Here is a 15,302-nt window from a genome sequence, read left to right on the forward strand (position 1 = left end):
GTTTGTCAGATTGTATGTATCTATCAAGGTATTCTATACTTTGACAATGACTATCTGAGTCTCGACGAATTAAACCGCGTAGGCGTGTAATAAATTTGTTTTGTTTAATTTTTTTTAGTGCATAAAAATATATGGAACTGATTTTTATAACGTAAATGCACACGAATAAATGCGTTCGCGTAAAAACTACGTATATATACACATACATATAAATGTATATACATATATTTATATATATGTATGTATATATACATACATATATATATATACACTCTATAGTAAAGATCTTTGCAGAGAATATGCACATTTATGGATAAACCCTTGCATCCACAATTGTGTAGTTTGCAGTAACCGACAAAGTTACATTGTATAAACATAAAATAGGATATAGTATAAAAAATATGATTAGAAATTATATCTAAATTTTTCTGGCCGGTGTTATTATATATACAGTTGAAATACTTTTGCGCTAACTGTACATATGCGACAAACAAGCATTCTACTATAATATGCGTTTACATAACAGAAAAAAAAAATATCGCGCTCTACTACTATAACGTTTATTTAAATTTTATGCTTTCTATATAATTCTATTTCTCATTTTTTGATTTGCAACGATAGAATGTTTTGTTTTAAGGAAACTAAATATTAAAATAAAAAGAGAATTGAGTTTTCTACATGCAAGACTATCATTAAAATTTTTTTTTATATAAGCTGAGCAAGAGTGCCAATATATGTATAAAAATAATTAGAAGGTTATCAAATAGATTGTAGTTTTACTTCCAATTTATGCCTCGTAAAAAAAAATGAATATTTTGCACTCTTGCAAAACGTTATATATAAAGCTGTGAATTTGCAATGTTAAGAACTTTCTTTTGCTACTGAATACATTCGAAAATTTAGAAACAATGTCGAGTCTTGTTAGAATTATTTTTCAGTATACAATAAAAATGGCAAAAAAATATTTATCATAATATTAGATTCTGTATTAAAATTAATAGTTAATTCAATTAAAAAATAAATCTACAAATGTAATTAATGGAGGAATGAATATTGTATTCGATTTAACAGTAGTGACAATTAAAATAGCGTTGATACAACATAAAGTTGCTTTAAAAAGAAACGTATTTTGTTTAAGCATTATTTACGCTCTTGATATTTTTCAGTGTATCAATAATAAGCAGCAATATTTGTGTTTGTTATATGAAATGGAATAGTTTTCGTTTGTTATGTATGTATAATATAAAAATACAGAATTTAAATAATGTTTATACATGTTTTTTAGCAGATAGTAGTCTGTAAATTTATTAATAGAATATTATGGGATATATTTATTCGTCAATAAAGAGAGATCTAATATAATGTGAGATGCAGTATTGTTTTTCTCCAACATTTTTATTAGCACTTTAAAGACTGGGCATTGATAAATAAAAATAATTTTTAATATGCTATTAATATTCCATTAGATATTAAAAAAAAACGTACGGTTTTTTTTCAAAATATACATTCGAGCAGTACAGGCAAATAACATGTTGATAAAAATTGCAAATTCGTATTTAAAACAAAATATAAAGATAGAAATTAAAATTGGTATGTTTTGAAATTATTTAAAATAGATTTAGACCGATATTTCGTTAGATTAAATTTGAGCTGAGATGTATCACTGAAAAATAAAATAATGGTTTAAACTTTAACATGATGTATATCAGTTAACTCCCATTACTATTTTAATTACCTTGATTTTTTGGTAGTGGTTAAGTTGGATTCCCAATTATATTAACTACGGAAATTACAATTAAGTGATCTAATCTATTTAACACCAATGTTTTTAAATAAGATGTATATTTACAAAAATATATCACAAAATTTAATATAAAAATGGGTTAGTAGGAGACGTTAGATATTGTTCGTCCATTTGCCGGAATTTAAACGCACATTGATTTCGTTCGGGCAAGAGATCGATTTCGTTATAAAATACGGCTTGCAGATGCATGATGCTCTTGACTTTAGCAATGGCATTGACTTTAGTAAAGAGTGCCTGTGCCTTCGACAAAGTTTTTATTCCACTCAGAATCACTTCTTTCCGAGCTTCGAAAGGATCCTCTGGCGCCGAAGCTATAAGACACTTGCCATACAACATGAACGCCTTACCTTGATCGTAACAGCCGCCGTGGCCTAAGACCGTGGGTATAGCGTCTTCCACCAAGTTTAAAGCCAACACAGGTAGACCCATCAACAACTAGAATAATTAAAGATGTGTTTCGATTCAATTGCAATCTTTTAATAAAAAGAACTCACTTGTATGTTGGCAAGATGCATTTTGAGAAGTGCTTTGTAATACGACAAATGATTTTGCGCAGCTAATTCCAATGCTGAACAAAGACGCATTATGCAATTAGTAACGATTGCGGTTCTGTTATCCGGTGAGGATGAGGCGCATGTTATCTGACTAGAGAGAAGCGCAGCACGTATCGCGTACGGCGGCATTACGTCCGGATGCTTCTCAATAGCACCAATATACTCTAATCCCTTTGGAAAATCACCCTTTGCTAGACAAACTTCTGCCAATCTAAAAATTTTATTAGATCAGATTGCAGTTACGACTAAAAAAGTTTTAATTTATTTGTTGGCGCGCTTATAAAAAAAAAAATGTATACTTGAGTTTGGATTCCAACTGATCTAAGCTGGAAATATTTCTGGCTACTGCTTCCGCTTCGCTCCATTTTTCTTGACGTAATAGTTGTGTGAAGATATGCAACTGTTCACTCAGCATCCAAATCTACAATGCAATAAATTAAATCATAAATGAATAAAAGGCTTTTTGTTAAAATTACAATTTTATTTTTTTTTTAAAGAAATATTTAAAAATTAAATTTTGTTAATATTAGTTTTATATGTAAAATAACACACCTTGTTGCAAGGACTATTAGGAAATCTTCCTTTAGCATGTGCCAGCACAACATCAGCGAAAACATATTCGCCGAATTCAATCAACATATTAGCAACAGTAACGATCGCCTGGCACGTGGACGGTCCATTAAACATGTGCTGTTTCTTATCACCCGTATTGTGAAGAAGTAGCAGCTGGCCGCAAAGAGAGGCCATCTCCATTTTACCATAGTATGCCCATAGCGCTGATTTCTCCGCAAAAGTTATGGACATCAAATCGGACATCGAATGTTGACAGTTTAGCATGTCTGACTTCATCAATATCTGCAAAATAAATATCATTTTAATATAATTGTTTAAATTTGTATACATCAAGTTAATTAGTTGATCGCTACGCACATCAAATACTTGAGGAGGGTTCTTAGCTTCTAAGGCATAACTGTGTGCGTGCGAAATAAGACTTAAGCCTGTTGTATGTGTAATTCCAAGCAGACTTGCTTTGCCAACCGAGCGTTCTATAAGAGGTCCTCTAAATAGAAGAAAATTAATACATTTTATATACTATAAAATTAAATATAAAATATTCTAATTTAACATCTTCATTAATATCGGTTTTGTATTGACTTACTTGTTTTCTTTGCTGATCAAATACGACATCCAGGAATGTGCAAGCTGCAAACATACGTTATCTCCAGCTTCTTGAGCTAATTTAATAGCTTCCTTTAAGGCATACTGTGCTACATCTCTTTCCAAGAAAACCGTAAGAATTACTTAATTGAATTTTTTGTTATACATATATATAAAAATTACGAACTACATTTTACTAAATATATTTTTAAGTAAAAATCAGACTTAAATAGAAATAAGTAAATAAATTTAATTACTTATAATTAAACTGCGCGTGTAAAACAGCTAAGTTGAGCGCTGCGTATCGAAAAGTGCGAGATCGATCCTCGGGAGTAGAACGATTCTCCAGTGGTGCTAGTCTATCAAAGCAATGATAAAGACTGTCAACTGACCCGCAAAAGTCATTTACACGAATGGAATTCAAATAACTCAAGTAATGCTAGAACAAATACAACTCCGTTTATTAGTTATTATATTGATTTATATTTAAAGGAAAAAATATGTATATTTCACATTAATATCGATTGTATTGACATTGCACCTATACTTACTGCATCTGCATTATAAGGATTAGACTTTAAAAGGTCTTGTACAAGAGTTTGCAATTCCATTGGTGGCAATGCTTTATGCTCGTCAGTTTGTAAAGCATGGGCCTGCTGTGCCACAAGTAATTCCGCCTGTCTTCCACCCCAAATTGTTTTCGCTTTACTGTAAAAAAAACATCAACATTATGAAATATTAAACATAAAATAATATACATAATATTGTTTTGTAGAAATTTACCCATCTGGACCAGTTTCCTCTTGTTTAGAAATTGTAGAAATGTCGGATTCTAAACTATCGATCTTTTCTCTGGCATACTTCTCCAAGTCATTATGAAGAGCGACTACTTGATCAAATGCCAATTTTTCAAAAAAAATAAGCATTCTTCGAACGTACAGTCCAAGAACAGAATTTCTACTTAATACTGGTAAAGCTAATGCATCTTTGGATTCCATTAATCGGCGAAGATTATCAAACAAGTCTAATAATTCATCGATTCCTTTCTCCTGTATGACATCTAGATTTATCTCCAATCTACCTGCATACCGGTGCAACGAATATTCTGGCTCTTGCAACATATTCAGCAAGGCATCTTTTTCCATGTCTGCTGACTAAAATAATAATTATTAATATATGAATAAAGTATTTTTTATTTTTTTGGTTTGAGATAATTACCTGAATTAATTTTAATGACACTAAACAAAAGTTGCGTCTCTCCATAATTCCTAAAAAATTAAAAAGGAAGAGGGTTTAGACTTAATATATATAATATATATAATTTATATAATATTATATATATATATATTATATATATAAATATATATATTATATATATAAATATATATATAATAAAAGCAGAAGACATACCTTTTGTATTATCATTACAATATTCTTTAATTAGAATGAGAGTCGCTACTTTAAATGGAGTTAAAGTCTCCCTTTGAATCTTCTTCACATTGCCATCGACAGCCACGAACTCCTTGGACATCCTGCTAAATATATCATTCATCATGTAGAGTCGGTTGTCACTCATCGATATTTTTTTGTCAATTTCATCAATTTTTCACACGTGTGTAAAGTATAAACGCCATATCCTTTGAATAATGACTGTTTACGTTTTGTCTCGTTGATAAGCTTTCGTAGAATTCCTACCAGATGACGCCCAGTCTTGTTGTTGATCTGCAAGTCACAAAGTTTTATTGCGGGTTTTTTTTTCAATAAATTAAATTTTGGAAGATAACCACTGTGATATATAAACGTGATACAAGACCACTTAATTTTGTACATAAATCGTAAACGGCAGTTTTACGCCATTTTCCCCAAGAAAAGTTAATAAATTATGACACTAACATTCAGCAAACAACAGGTAATATATTGTGCGTATCGATAAATTCTGAAGTTCAGCGATTTTAATTGATTTTAATGTAACAAGCCGAGCTCCTTCGTCGATAGATGTTACAACTCGTATCACGCACTCTGAAATCACAGGGCGTCAGGCGAATTCAGCAGCCGGCAATCGACGAGTCGTTGGCCCCAAGAAGGAAATACGGCAAGATGATAAAATATTTGAATCAGTTGGAAGCTATTAACATTGACAAAGAACTGTTCGAGAAGTACAGATTCAGCGTCGACCAGTTGATGGAACTGGCGGGTCAGAGCTGCGCCGTTGCAATCTCCAGATCCTACCCATTGTCACAAAACACACAGTGCAAAGTGTTGGTGTGCTGCGGGCCTGGGAACAACGGTGGTGATGGCCTGGTTTGTGCACGTCACCTCAAGCATTTTGGATACTCACCGGAGATCTATTATCCGAAAAGGACGAGCAATGAGCTGTATGGAAGGCTGCTACATCAATGTGTCGAGAATGATATTCCTGTGCTGGAGAACCAACGTGTAGAGAAAGCGGCCGATTCCGCATTCCTGCAAGATTACTCGATTGTCGTGGACGCGCTCCTGGGATTCAGCTTCAAGCCGCCGGTGCGTGAGCCGTTTGTTCGTATCATCGACATGTTAAAAGACACGAGCGTGCCGATCTGTAGCGTCGATATACCATCGGGCTGGGATGTTGAAAAGGGCCCGCCGGCGGACGGTGGCATAAAACCGCAAATGTTGATATCTCTCACGGCGCCGAAGATGTGTGCCTCCAAGTTTGATGGGAGATTTCACTACTTGGGTGGAAGATTTGTGCCACAGAAACTGGAGTTGCAGTATAATCTCAGTTTACCAAAATACACCGACACTGATCTCGTCGTTCAGCTCCGCTAACCAACACTTTATGAAAAAATCATGTACTCAGAAAAATGTAAATGTTAAATACATTTTGTAAATCTTATTAAATACACGAGAAATGTCGATTTATAATTCTGATTGTACAAATTTCAAAATGTAATTACAATTCTGGACTTATATTTATTTATTTTAACATAAAATTAGCGTTTCCTACCTTTTCGGTATTAAATTCGTCTACGAATTTTATTAACAATTATTCTGAGCTTGTGTTAAACGTCTTAATATTAAAAACGTCGCTTATTCGATAAAAATGTTTTAAGGAATTACAGTTACGTCGATCGGATTTTAGATTACTTGTTATAACCACAAAATATTGAGATTAGAAATCTGCTTTACCAAATAAGACAGGTGGTGGTGGTGACATCACATTTGCGACTCACTTTACCCGAGAAACATGTCAGAGGAAGGATAAACGAGTGCGGTTGCTAAGTACTGTATTTTATGCCAAAGAAACGTACATTTGACATATTTATGAAATATACGGTTTAACGCATTGTGGGGTGAAAAGTAGTGGTATCAGAAAGAAACCCACGATTTATAGCACTATTGATACGTTCGACCATCAAATAATTTTGTTTTGTAATTGCACTATTTTTCGTAGAATCCCACGAATATATCACGCTTTGAAAAATGGTACGTGCAGTAATTGTCTGGGATTTCGTGCGATCGAATATTCGTTTATAAGACGTATACATTTTTTAGGCACAAGAGGTCGAAGAAACCATGAAACGGATTCAGTCTCATAAGGGAGTAGTTGGTACAATAGTAGTGAATGCAGAAGGTACATTACATACGATGATTATGATACAATCTGCTTATGCAGAACTTCTCATTTATATTTTCTATTTCAGGTATTCCAATAAAATCAACATTAGACAATACAACAACCGTTCAATACGCAGGTTTGATAAGTCAATTATCAGACAAAGCTCGTTCCGTTGTACGTGACTTGGATCCGACAAATGATTTAACGTTCTTGCGTATTCGTAGCAAAAAACATGAAATTATGGTTGCACCAGATAAGGAATTTATATTAATAGTAGTGCAAAATCCAGTTGATTGATGTTTAAAGGACCTGGAAGTATACTGAGTGAAATTAAAATTTATTTCTTTATTTATTCTATTCATGCTACATTTGGTTTTAATAATTGCATAATTAAAAAGTAAAACAAATAAAACTAATATTGTAATAATGTAATATTAGTGAACATTATTTAACTAAATACAAATTTTAGAAGCTTTCATACTGTTTTCTTTAATAATTAATACTTTATAGTACTTTCACAAACTTTGTAATAAATTCTGAATAAATACTAATTATTCCTGTCATATTTATTATTTATTTCAACTATATGTATGTATTGTTTTATTTATCTGTCTTATCTATTTTTGTAAATGTATTCTCCAATTCTAATTTCCTACCCAGTTTTACAATTGGACATTGTATTTTGGATACTCTGTATATTGTTTATTTTATTCAGTACAGTATCGAAATAATTATACAAATATTTTTGTTAAATATTTAGAAAATTAATTTTTTTTCGTTGTAAAAATATACAGTCTTTAATATCAGTATCACGTAATTTACATCTAACATTTCACATACATTGCAATTCGCATATAGCATTTTAGCACTTTCTATGTGGATACATATATATGCACATTTACACATCCATATTATGTGTATCCCTGAGAAATTTCTTACATTTTAAATTAAAAAAATAATTTTATTAAATAAAAAAAAAAAAATAAATATTTTTCGGGACTTACAGTACCGATATATAAAAAAATAATATCTAATTGGCTTATATTGTTTACAACACAGTCAAAATCTGTGCAGTCTATGAAATGTTTTTAATTTACATTGTAGAAATGTAATAAGATGTAGTTTTAATTATATCATATGAATACTTTTTATATAAAAAAGTATGTAGTGTATAAAAATAAATGTATATATTGTATATAAAACGTTCATTAAGTTTGAGCAATATAAATGTAATAAGAATTTTTAGAAATTCTCTTCAACTTGTCTAAAAACAATTAATTTGAAGATACTTTATCAACTATTATGTAAAAATGAGTATTTAAAGAAAGAAAAATAATTCGGTTAAAATTATATGGCTTGTGATGAAGCACGATGTTTTTTTGAAGGATGGAATGTAGTATAGTATATTATCATTGCTAGAATTCCTAAGAAAAAAGAAGCAATACAAGTAATAAAAAAAACGTCAAAATACCATGCTTCTTTAACCTCGAGAGAAGATGTAAATCGCCACAATAGATTTGAGGTAATATTTTCCACAAAGCATAACACATAAAAACATAAATGTTTCCAAAATGTGTTGCTATCTACAGCGTTTAAATATATAAAAATGTGAACTATGCCAATAACTTTGGCAAATAATATTGAATAAATGCGTTCTTTAAACGTTGGCAGCATATGTGGTGGGTGATTGTAAGTCCGACAGAACTCTAATATTCCATGAGATTCAATCAAAATCCATATTGTCATAATTATCCAATGTATTAAACAACAGATTATAGTATATATAGGCCAGATGCTTGCAACAACACCGAGAGATAAGATTCTTGCCACTGTAATCATGATAATAATTAGTGATTTTTTTTTAGAAAGTTTGTTGTTACAAAAATCATTTCATTTATTGTTATATATATGTATATACCTGTGATGCAAAAGTGCCACAAAAATTGTAACACAGTTCCTATAACACCAATGTTTGACTTATTTTGTTGAGCTAATCGAATGCTACGATGATAGCTGGCCATTGCCCAACCCATACTTATAAGAGAGCTAACAATACTTGCTACTTGATGTATAACTGAAAATCAATTAAAAATTATTTAACAATACATTTAAACAAATAAATAGATGTTAAAATATTATAAATAATATAAGTACATTCAAGATTAATCTCATTATGGTAATGCTTTAGCATCAAAGTCAATTGGAGAACTTGCTGAGGTGCAGCTTCTAGGAAACACTCAAATACTCTTAGCAAGGCAACATCTTGATCCTCTTTGAGCATTCTTAAGTAATATCTTTTTTCACTGAGACGATCTCCTGATTTATTAGATTTACGTGCTTTTAATGCACATTTCAAGGTTTCCCAATAATGTATTACTGGTGCCAGTTGTAAAATAATGGCAATCACAGGATACAATCCATTTTTGATCAATAAACAAGTTGTTTTGCGATAGCCCAATGTATTAGTCCCAGAGTTTAACTGTATCAAAAGACAAACATTCAAAATTCAATATAGATTATAAAATTATCATAGATGATAACTTACAATTCAGTGAGATAACTTAGATAAGGCATAAGAATGCTAAGTATTTGCAATGCTACTTCACTTCTTTGTCCTGATACTGCATCCTCCTGCTGATGATGACGTTAATCAATGATGGAATGAATATTAGGCACATTGTCCAAGCAAAGTACGTTATTTTACTACCTAAGTAATACCGAATAGCAATATTGTAATCAAAACCCATGTCTACAATATGCATGATTATAGAACACACTAGGTAGAAGATATCCAGCCTGGAGATGCACGGCGTCTCCGACGGCAAGTCAACGGTGTCAAGAACATTAACATCGGAATGTATTCCTGGAAATACGTTGGCGAGATGATACGAACGACGTTTGTGATTTCTTTCCTCCATGGTTCGTTGTTAGTTTTTTCGTCGCTCCACGATGTCCAGTCTCTACAAGACGCGGGAACAATTTGAGCAAGTTTCTGTTTACCCACTGCCTGCCTCACTCGCGTCAGTTCGCGTCCCACACGTCCATGTGCGTCCATGCGCACGCGCGATTTTCGCAACTCCATGCATAGAGCTGAACTTTCGATCGCGGCCGGCCACGCGTACAGATGCAGAGGTTCGTCCGTGTGAAGCCAGCGCTTCGGCTGCCGTCGGATAGAGGAAAAGGTCAGAGCTATACACTATCTGTCCTACTCTTTCGCGACGTCGTTGGTAACTCGGTAGTCTCGGTATCGCGCAAGCATGATGGAAACCGCTCGAATTCGAACGGCTACTCTTATTTGCCATGTACTATGAAACTTACCATGTTACCATTATTACCATGTAAAATAAAAATTGAAAATAAATAAATTATTATTCATAAAGCATCCTTCTTTTTACAAACTAAATCACTTTTATCTCATAAGTTAGCAGTACGAAATAAGCAGAGTTAATTTTTATAAATTTGTAGCTAATTTGTTGTTGAAAAGTAATTGGCAAAGAAAAAGTTCGTTACTCTCTGCTTTTATTATTATACATTTTTTAATAATGTTCAAGTAAAAGAAGATAAAGTTGGTCACAAAGGAATTTAATCAAGATAACGCTTTGTTGCTTATTTATCGCTAAATATTTGCCAAAGGAAAATATTAAATTACTATTTTCTTTTCTTAGTTAACAAATTAATATCTTCTACGTAAACGCTCGTTATTAGGTAATGATTGTTACTATCGATTCGGGGTTTCAGATATTTTGTTAATAACTGAAAAGAAGTCATTTCAATTGTTTAAACAATTTTTTAACAAAAAAAGTCACTCATCGGATTCGGTCGCCGGACGATGTTGCGAGTGACATAGTATAGTTTTTTCTTCATTATTAACATTTTTGCTAGTCAACAAATGAATATCTCCGAGATCGAGTGTCCGATTTTTATATTTTTTTTTAACAACGTTACAGCATCGTCCGGCGACCGAATCCGATGAGTGACTTTTTTTGTAAAAAAATTGTTTAAACAATTATTAATATTAATTGATGCCATCAATTAATATTAGATCAAATCGCATCGAGAGGCGTAGATCTAACAATAGTATTAGCAACATGAATGTGACAGAACCAGTTTTTAATGGCTGCAAAAATCAATCCTATTTCATTTTTTACTTTTCCAAATTGTAACTAGAGCGGGAACAAAATGATAAAGCAGATGTCAGTTGAAAGTAATTTAAAAGAACTCGTATTCAGATAAGCGTTTTATTTCTTTATGTATTTACTAATGAATTGTATGTGTAAGAAAACTCATGTACGGCCTGAAAGCATCCGTATTCTCTACGCATACCGTACATATAAGACGTATGTACGTACAATTCCATAAATATATTGTATTCTACCGTGACTGTGCTGAAAGCAGCCATTAAATATAAAAATTTTATAGATTAGGTGTAGAAATTGACAAACAACGTATTAGATTACGTTTTGCATAATTTTTTCTGTGAACATTGTACACAACTCTGTTCATTTATGTAAAGCAGTATTTTCTGTAAACATTTCAAGACTTTATGTCATGTTAAATGTGATACATTGCTTAATGAATTTTTAACATTATTTTGCATTCAAACGGTAGTTTTCAGAACGTAGAAATTTTTGTTTAGTATAGTAATATCAAACTGAAACAATTCTTTTTTCAATGTGTATTCTTACACCTTTTATGTTTTTAATTTACTATCAAATTTTTAAAAACAATATTGTTTTTTCCTAGAAACAAACGTTGGCCTGCAACACAGTGATTAAAAGGAGGTACAGTCATTGACAGAAAGGTTGCAACACTTGAAGTTAGGGACACGATTTTAGAAATAGAAATTTGATGTGAACCACTGCATTCGCTTATGCGGCGCTTGATATATATGTGTGAAGCGCCGCATAAGCGAATGCAGTAGTTCACATCAAATTTCTATTTCTAAAATCGTGTCCCTAACTTCAAGTGTTGCAACCTTTCTGTCAATGACTGTACAATCGGGTACTAACGATTCTCTTTCGAGTGGCGTTTTTCATTTTAAATTATCTTAAAGTTGAGCGCTGATAATTTTTCCACCCCTTTATGACTTTTTAACCCTTAAGGTATAAACGATTTAAAAAGAGGTACAAATGAGTACAAACGATTATGTTTCAAGTAAACTATGTTATATCCCGGGCTCCTGGTAACAGAGGGCTCGGGAATAACGTCGAAACTTAGCACGCGCGCGACAGTTTAGCTAGATCGACAGAGTATCGCCGATCAAGGTAACCCGGCATTTCCAGCCGGGACGCGACGCTCCGAGAAGGCTCGCGAATTGCTGATTGCTAAGAATGTAACGGTGCACCCAGGAAATGCACCGTTCCGGCCAGAACAACGGCCGGCCGTCGGCAAAACTCCGCTGGCGGGGACCCGGGGCGCGGTGCGCCCCAAACTTATATTATATATACGTCGAATAGGCGATAGCACGCGCTACGCTATCGTCTCGCGGCTAAGTCCCCGCACGGGCTTAGCCGAATTCCGCCGAACGCCACCGAACGCGCCAACGACGGCGAGGACCACCGTTTCGCGATCGCGCCGTAACAAGATCCTCGGCGCCACGGCAGGATCATCCGTAACCCCGCTGAGCCCCGCAAGCCCGGCGCCCTCGTTTTTTGTATAAAACCGCGATGCCGGAGCTCAGCGGGACCGTCCTCGATCCGCTCGCTTGCGAGCAGCATCTCCGACATCCTAGAGCCGATCCGGGGGTAGAGCGCTCTCTGTCTTCACCAGGTGATCCTGGGGCTCGTTCCTAACCTTGTGCTCACGACTTTCAACGCACCGGCACGGTCAGCTCGAGGGGTAGAGCGAACTCTGCCTCCTCCGAGTCATCTCGGACCTCGACCACCGGGCGCGTGGAATCATCGAACACGAATTAACAGTTCCTATCGCACCGTCGCCGACCACGGGGTAGAGAGATCTCTGTCTCGCTCGAGTGCTCTCGAGTACGCGACACCAAGCCGGTGCTTCACCTCCTGTCTCCGCGAAACCGCCAGCGATACCGCGAAATATCTAAGGGTTTCGGCGAAAACGCGCGAACACCTGCGATCTATTCCCGCGTCAGCATACCGCATTCGCACGTGCCGCCGAACGGCACGTGGCCGTAGGAACTTTCGCGCGTCGCGGACACGCCGACACCGCGTGCTTCGCTCACTATTGTCGAATCTCGATCGCCGCTCGCGCGGCCGTTTCACGCTTCGTGTACATATTGTAAATACGCGTTATGTTCTTATTCAGTTAATAAACCTTTGTTTTTACATTTAATATACCAGTCTCGCTGCATTTACGGACCCTATCTATTCGAATCCCGGAATACCGACGAGCGCACGGGCGCGTCCCGCATCGAGCCGACGATTCGGTATACGCGAAAGCAGGGTCGTTACAAGAATTTCAACTTAGCAACAGCAAGTTATAAATATAAAGACTCGCGGCCCGAACGGGTCATTTGTTAATAAGATCGTGCGAAGTAAACTACTGTTCTACTATTTGGAGAGGAATTAAAATAAAAAGTGCCAAAATATCTAGAGAAGTTTAATTTATTTCTTTTCGACTACATCTGCGTTTGAAGAACGGACCCCACAGCAGCCTTGGGGTTTAACAAATATAAAAAATTTTTATATTTTAATGGTAGATTCTAACTTTACGTCGTTTTACATTGGTTTTTTTTGGTTTCCAAAATACTTTTCGCATTATCCCAAAGGTTACTAATATCCCCATTATTGTAGCTATGGTTTTAAATGTACTACAACTGTAGAAATTTTTATCTTTTTTTTTCATATTTGACTGGAAACAATACGCCTTAGAGATGTCCTGGAATTTCTTTGTAGCCGCAGAACTTTTGTTCTTATTGTAGAAATTATTATCATTTTCCTTTATATTTGGCAGGAAACAATACGCCTCAGAGATGTCCTGAAAGTTCTTCGTAGCAGCAGAACTTTTGTTCTTATTGTGAAAATTATTATCATTTTCCTTTATATTTGGCAGGAAACAATACGCCTCAGAGATGTCCTGAAAGTTCTTCGTAGCAGCAGAACTTTTGTTCTTATTGTGGAAATTATTATCATTTTCCTTTATATTTGGCAGGAAACAATACGCTTCAGAGATGTCCTGAAAGTTCTTCGTAGCAGCAGAACTTTTGTTCTTATTGTGGAAATTATTATCATTTTCCTTTATATTTGGCAGGAAACAATACGCCTCAGAGATGTCCTGAAAGTTCTTCGTAGCAGCAGAACTTTTGTTCTTACTACAGAAATTATTATCATTTTCCTTCATATTTATAAGGAAATTATACGCCTTAGAGAGGTCCTGGAATTTCTTCGTAGCGGCAAGACTTTCGTTCTTATCGGGATGAAAACGTAAGGCTAATTTTCTATAAGCCTGCGTTATCTCCCGTACGGTCGCTTCCTTGGTTATACCAAGAATTTTGTAATAATCTTTTTCCATTTTTTCTAGTTATTCTGCAATAGAATCCAAATATTTTATTACATTCATTACTCGCCGCCGTCTATCGCGCGCTCGCTCAGTCTGCGGTTCCTTGTCGCTCGCACACGTTTACATTTTAATTGATATCTCGTTAACGGTTACAAATTTTGAAAAATGATATAAGACTTTTCGTCTTATTTCGACGAGTTCTACCTACCATTAAAAAAAAGTGACGTTGGTCTGGGACATCCTGTATACATGCATAGAACAATTTTATAAAATTAATATTATAAAGTATATTATTTTAAGCAACAATCTCATACGATTATTATAATTTTTTCTATTAAATTAAAGGTCAATTCAGGCAAAACATTGCACAGCTGTACAGCTATACGTCACGTATAAAAAAAATCCTACTTAAAATAATTGCTATCTTACAAATACATGTAAAATACCATTGAACTGTTTTCATTATACAAATTTTTATATGAATTTGTTTCGATTGATTCTGCAAGTTCTGAAACATACTGTTACGCACGGCGACTCAGGCAGCGGCCTCGCTCACACTCGTACACTCCGCTGCAGCGCTCTCACTCTCTCTCACACTCACTCCGCGTCACTCCCGCCGTGAAAGAAATAACTCAGAATTTAGAAAAAGAACGAATTTTTCTTAATTAACAAATGGATTTCTCGAAAACCAAGTATCGGATTTGCATAATTTTTTTTATTT

At 34.4% G+C, this 15,302-nt stretch overlaps 4 protein-coding genes across 4 annotated transcripts; 2 read left to right on the forward strand and 2 right to left on the reverse strand.

The window, feature by feature from the left end:
* Positions 1-981: 981 nt before the first annotated feature.
* LOC139113018 (anaphase-promoting complex subunit 5-like) lies at positions 982-5,145 on the reverse strand. Its single transcript, XM_070673917.1, has 11 exons — positions 4,927-5,145; positions 4,735-4,784; positions 4,300-4,670; positions 4,068-4,224; positions 3,774-3,955; positions 3,518-3,634; positions 3,289-3,418; positions 2,911-3,213; positions 2,658-2,779; positions 2,299-2,569; positions 982-2,239 (listed from the first exon to the last, which is right to left on the reverse strand). The coding sequence occupies exons 1-11, from the start codon at positions 5,090-5,092 to the stop codon at positions 1,868-1,870; spliced, it is 2,241 nt and encodes a 746-aa protein (XP_070530018.1). The 5' UTR covers positions 5,093-5,145; the 3' UTR covers positions 982-1,867.
* An 89-nt stretch (positions 5,146-5,234) lies between these two features.
* LOC139113020 (NAD(P)H-hydrate epimerase-like) lies at positions 5,235-6,471 on the forward strand. Its single transcript, XM_070673919.1, has 2 exons — positions 5,235-5,425; positions 5,492-6,471. Exon 2 carries the CDS (start codon positions 5,512-5,514, stop codon positions 6,322-6,324), a length of 813 nt encoding a protein of 270 aa, XP_070530020.1. The 5' UTR covers positions 5,235-5,425; positions 5,492-5,511; the 3' UTR covers positions 6,325-6,471.
* Positions 6,472-6,678: 207 nt separating this feature from the next.
* LOC139113021 (dynein light chain roadblock-type 2-like) lies at positions 6,679-7,677 on the forward strand. The gene is made up of 3 exons (XM_070673920.1): positions 6,679-6,981; positions 7,051-7,129; positions 7,200-7,677. The coding sequence occupies exons 1-3, from the start codon at positions 6,979-6,981 to the stop codon at positions 7,409-7,411; spliced, it is 294 nt and encodes a 97-aa protein (XP_070530021.1). The 5' UTR covers positions 6,679-6,978; the 3' UTR covers positions 7,412-7,677.
* On the reverse strand, positions 7,671-10,161 carry LOC139113019 (XK-related protein 6-like). The gene is made up of 4 exons (XM_070673918.1): positions 9,721-10,161; positions 9,269-9,593; positions 9,033-9,188; positions 7,671-8,943 (listed from the first exon to the last, which is right to left on the reverse strand). The coding sequence occupies exons 1-4, from the start codon at positions 10,030-10,032 to the stop codon at positions 8,462-8,464; spliced, it is 1,275 nt and encodes a 424-aa protein (XP_070530019.1). The 5' UTR covers positions 10,033-10,161; the 3' UTR covers positions 7,671-8,461.
* Between the last annotated feature and the right edge of the window lie 5,141 nt (positions 10,162-15,302).

Source organism: Cardiocondyla obscurior, unplaced genomic scaffold (assembly GCF_019399895.1).
Source record: "Cardiocondyla obscurior isolate alpha-2009 unplaced genomic scaffold, Cobs3.1 scaffold93_0_53609, whole genome shotgun sequence".
In the NCBI taxonomy this organism is placed as follows: Eukaryota; Metazoa; Arthropoda; class Insecta; order Hymenoptera; family Formicidae; genus Cardiocondyla; species Cardiocondyla obscurior.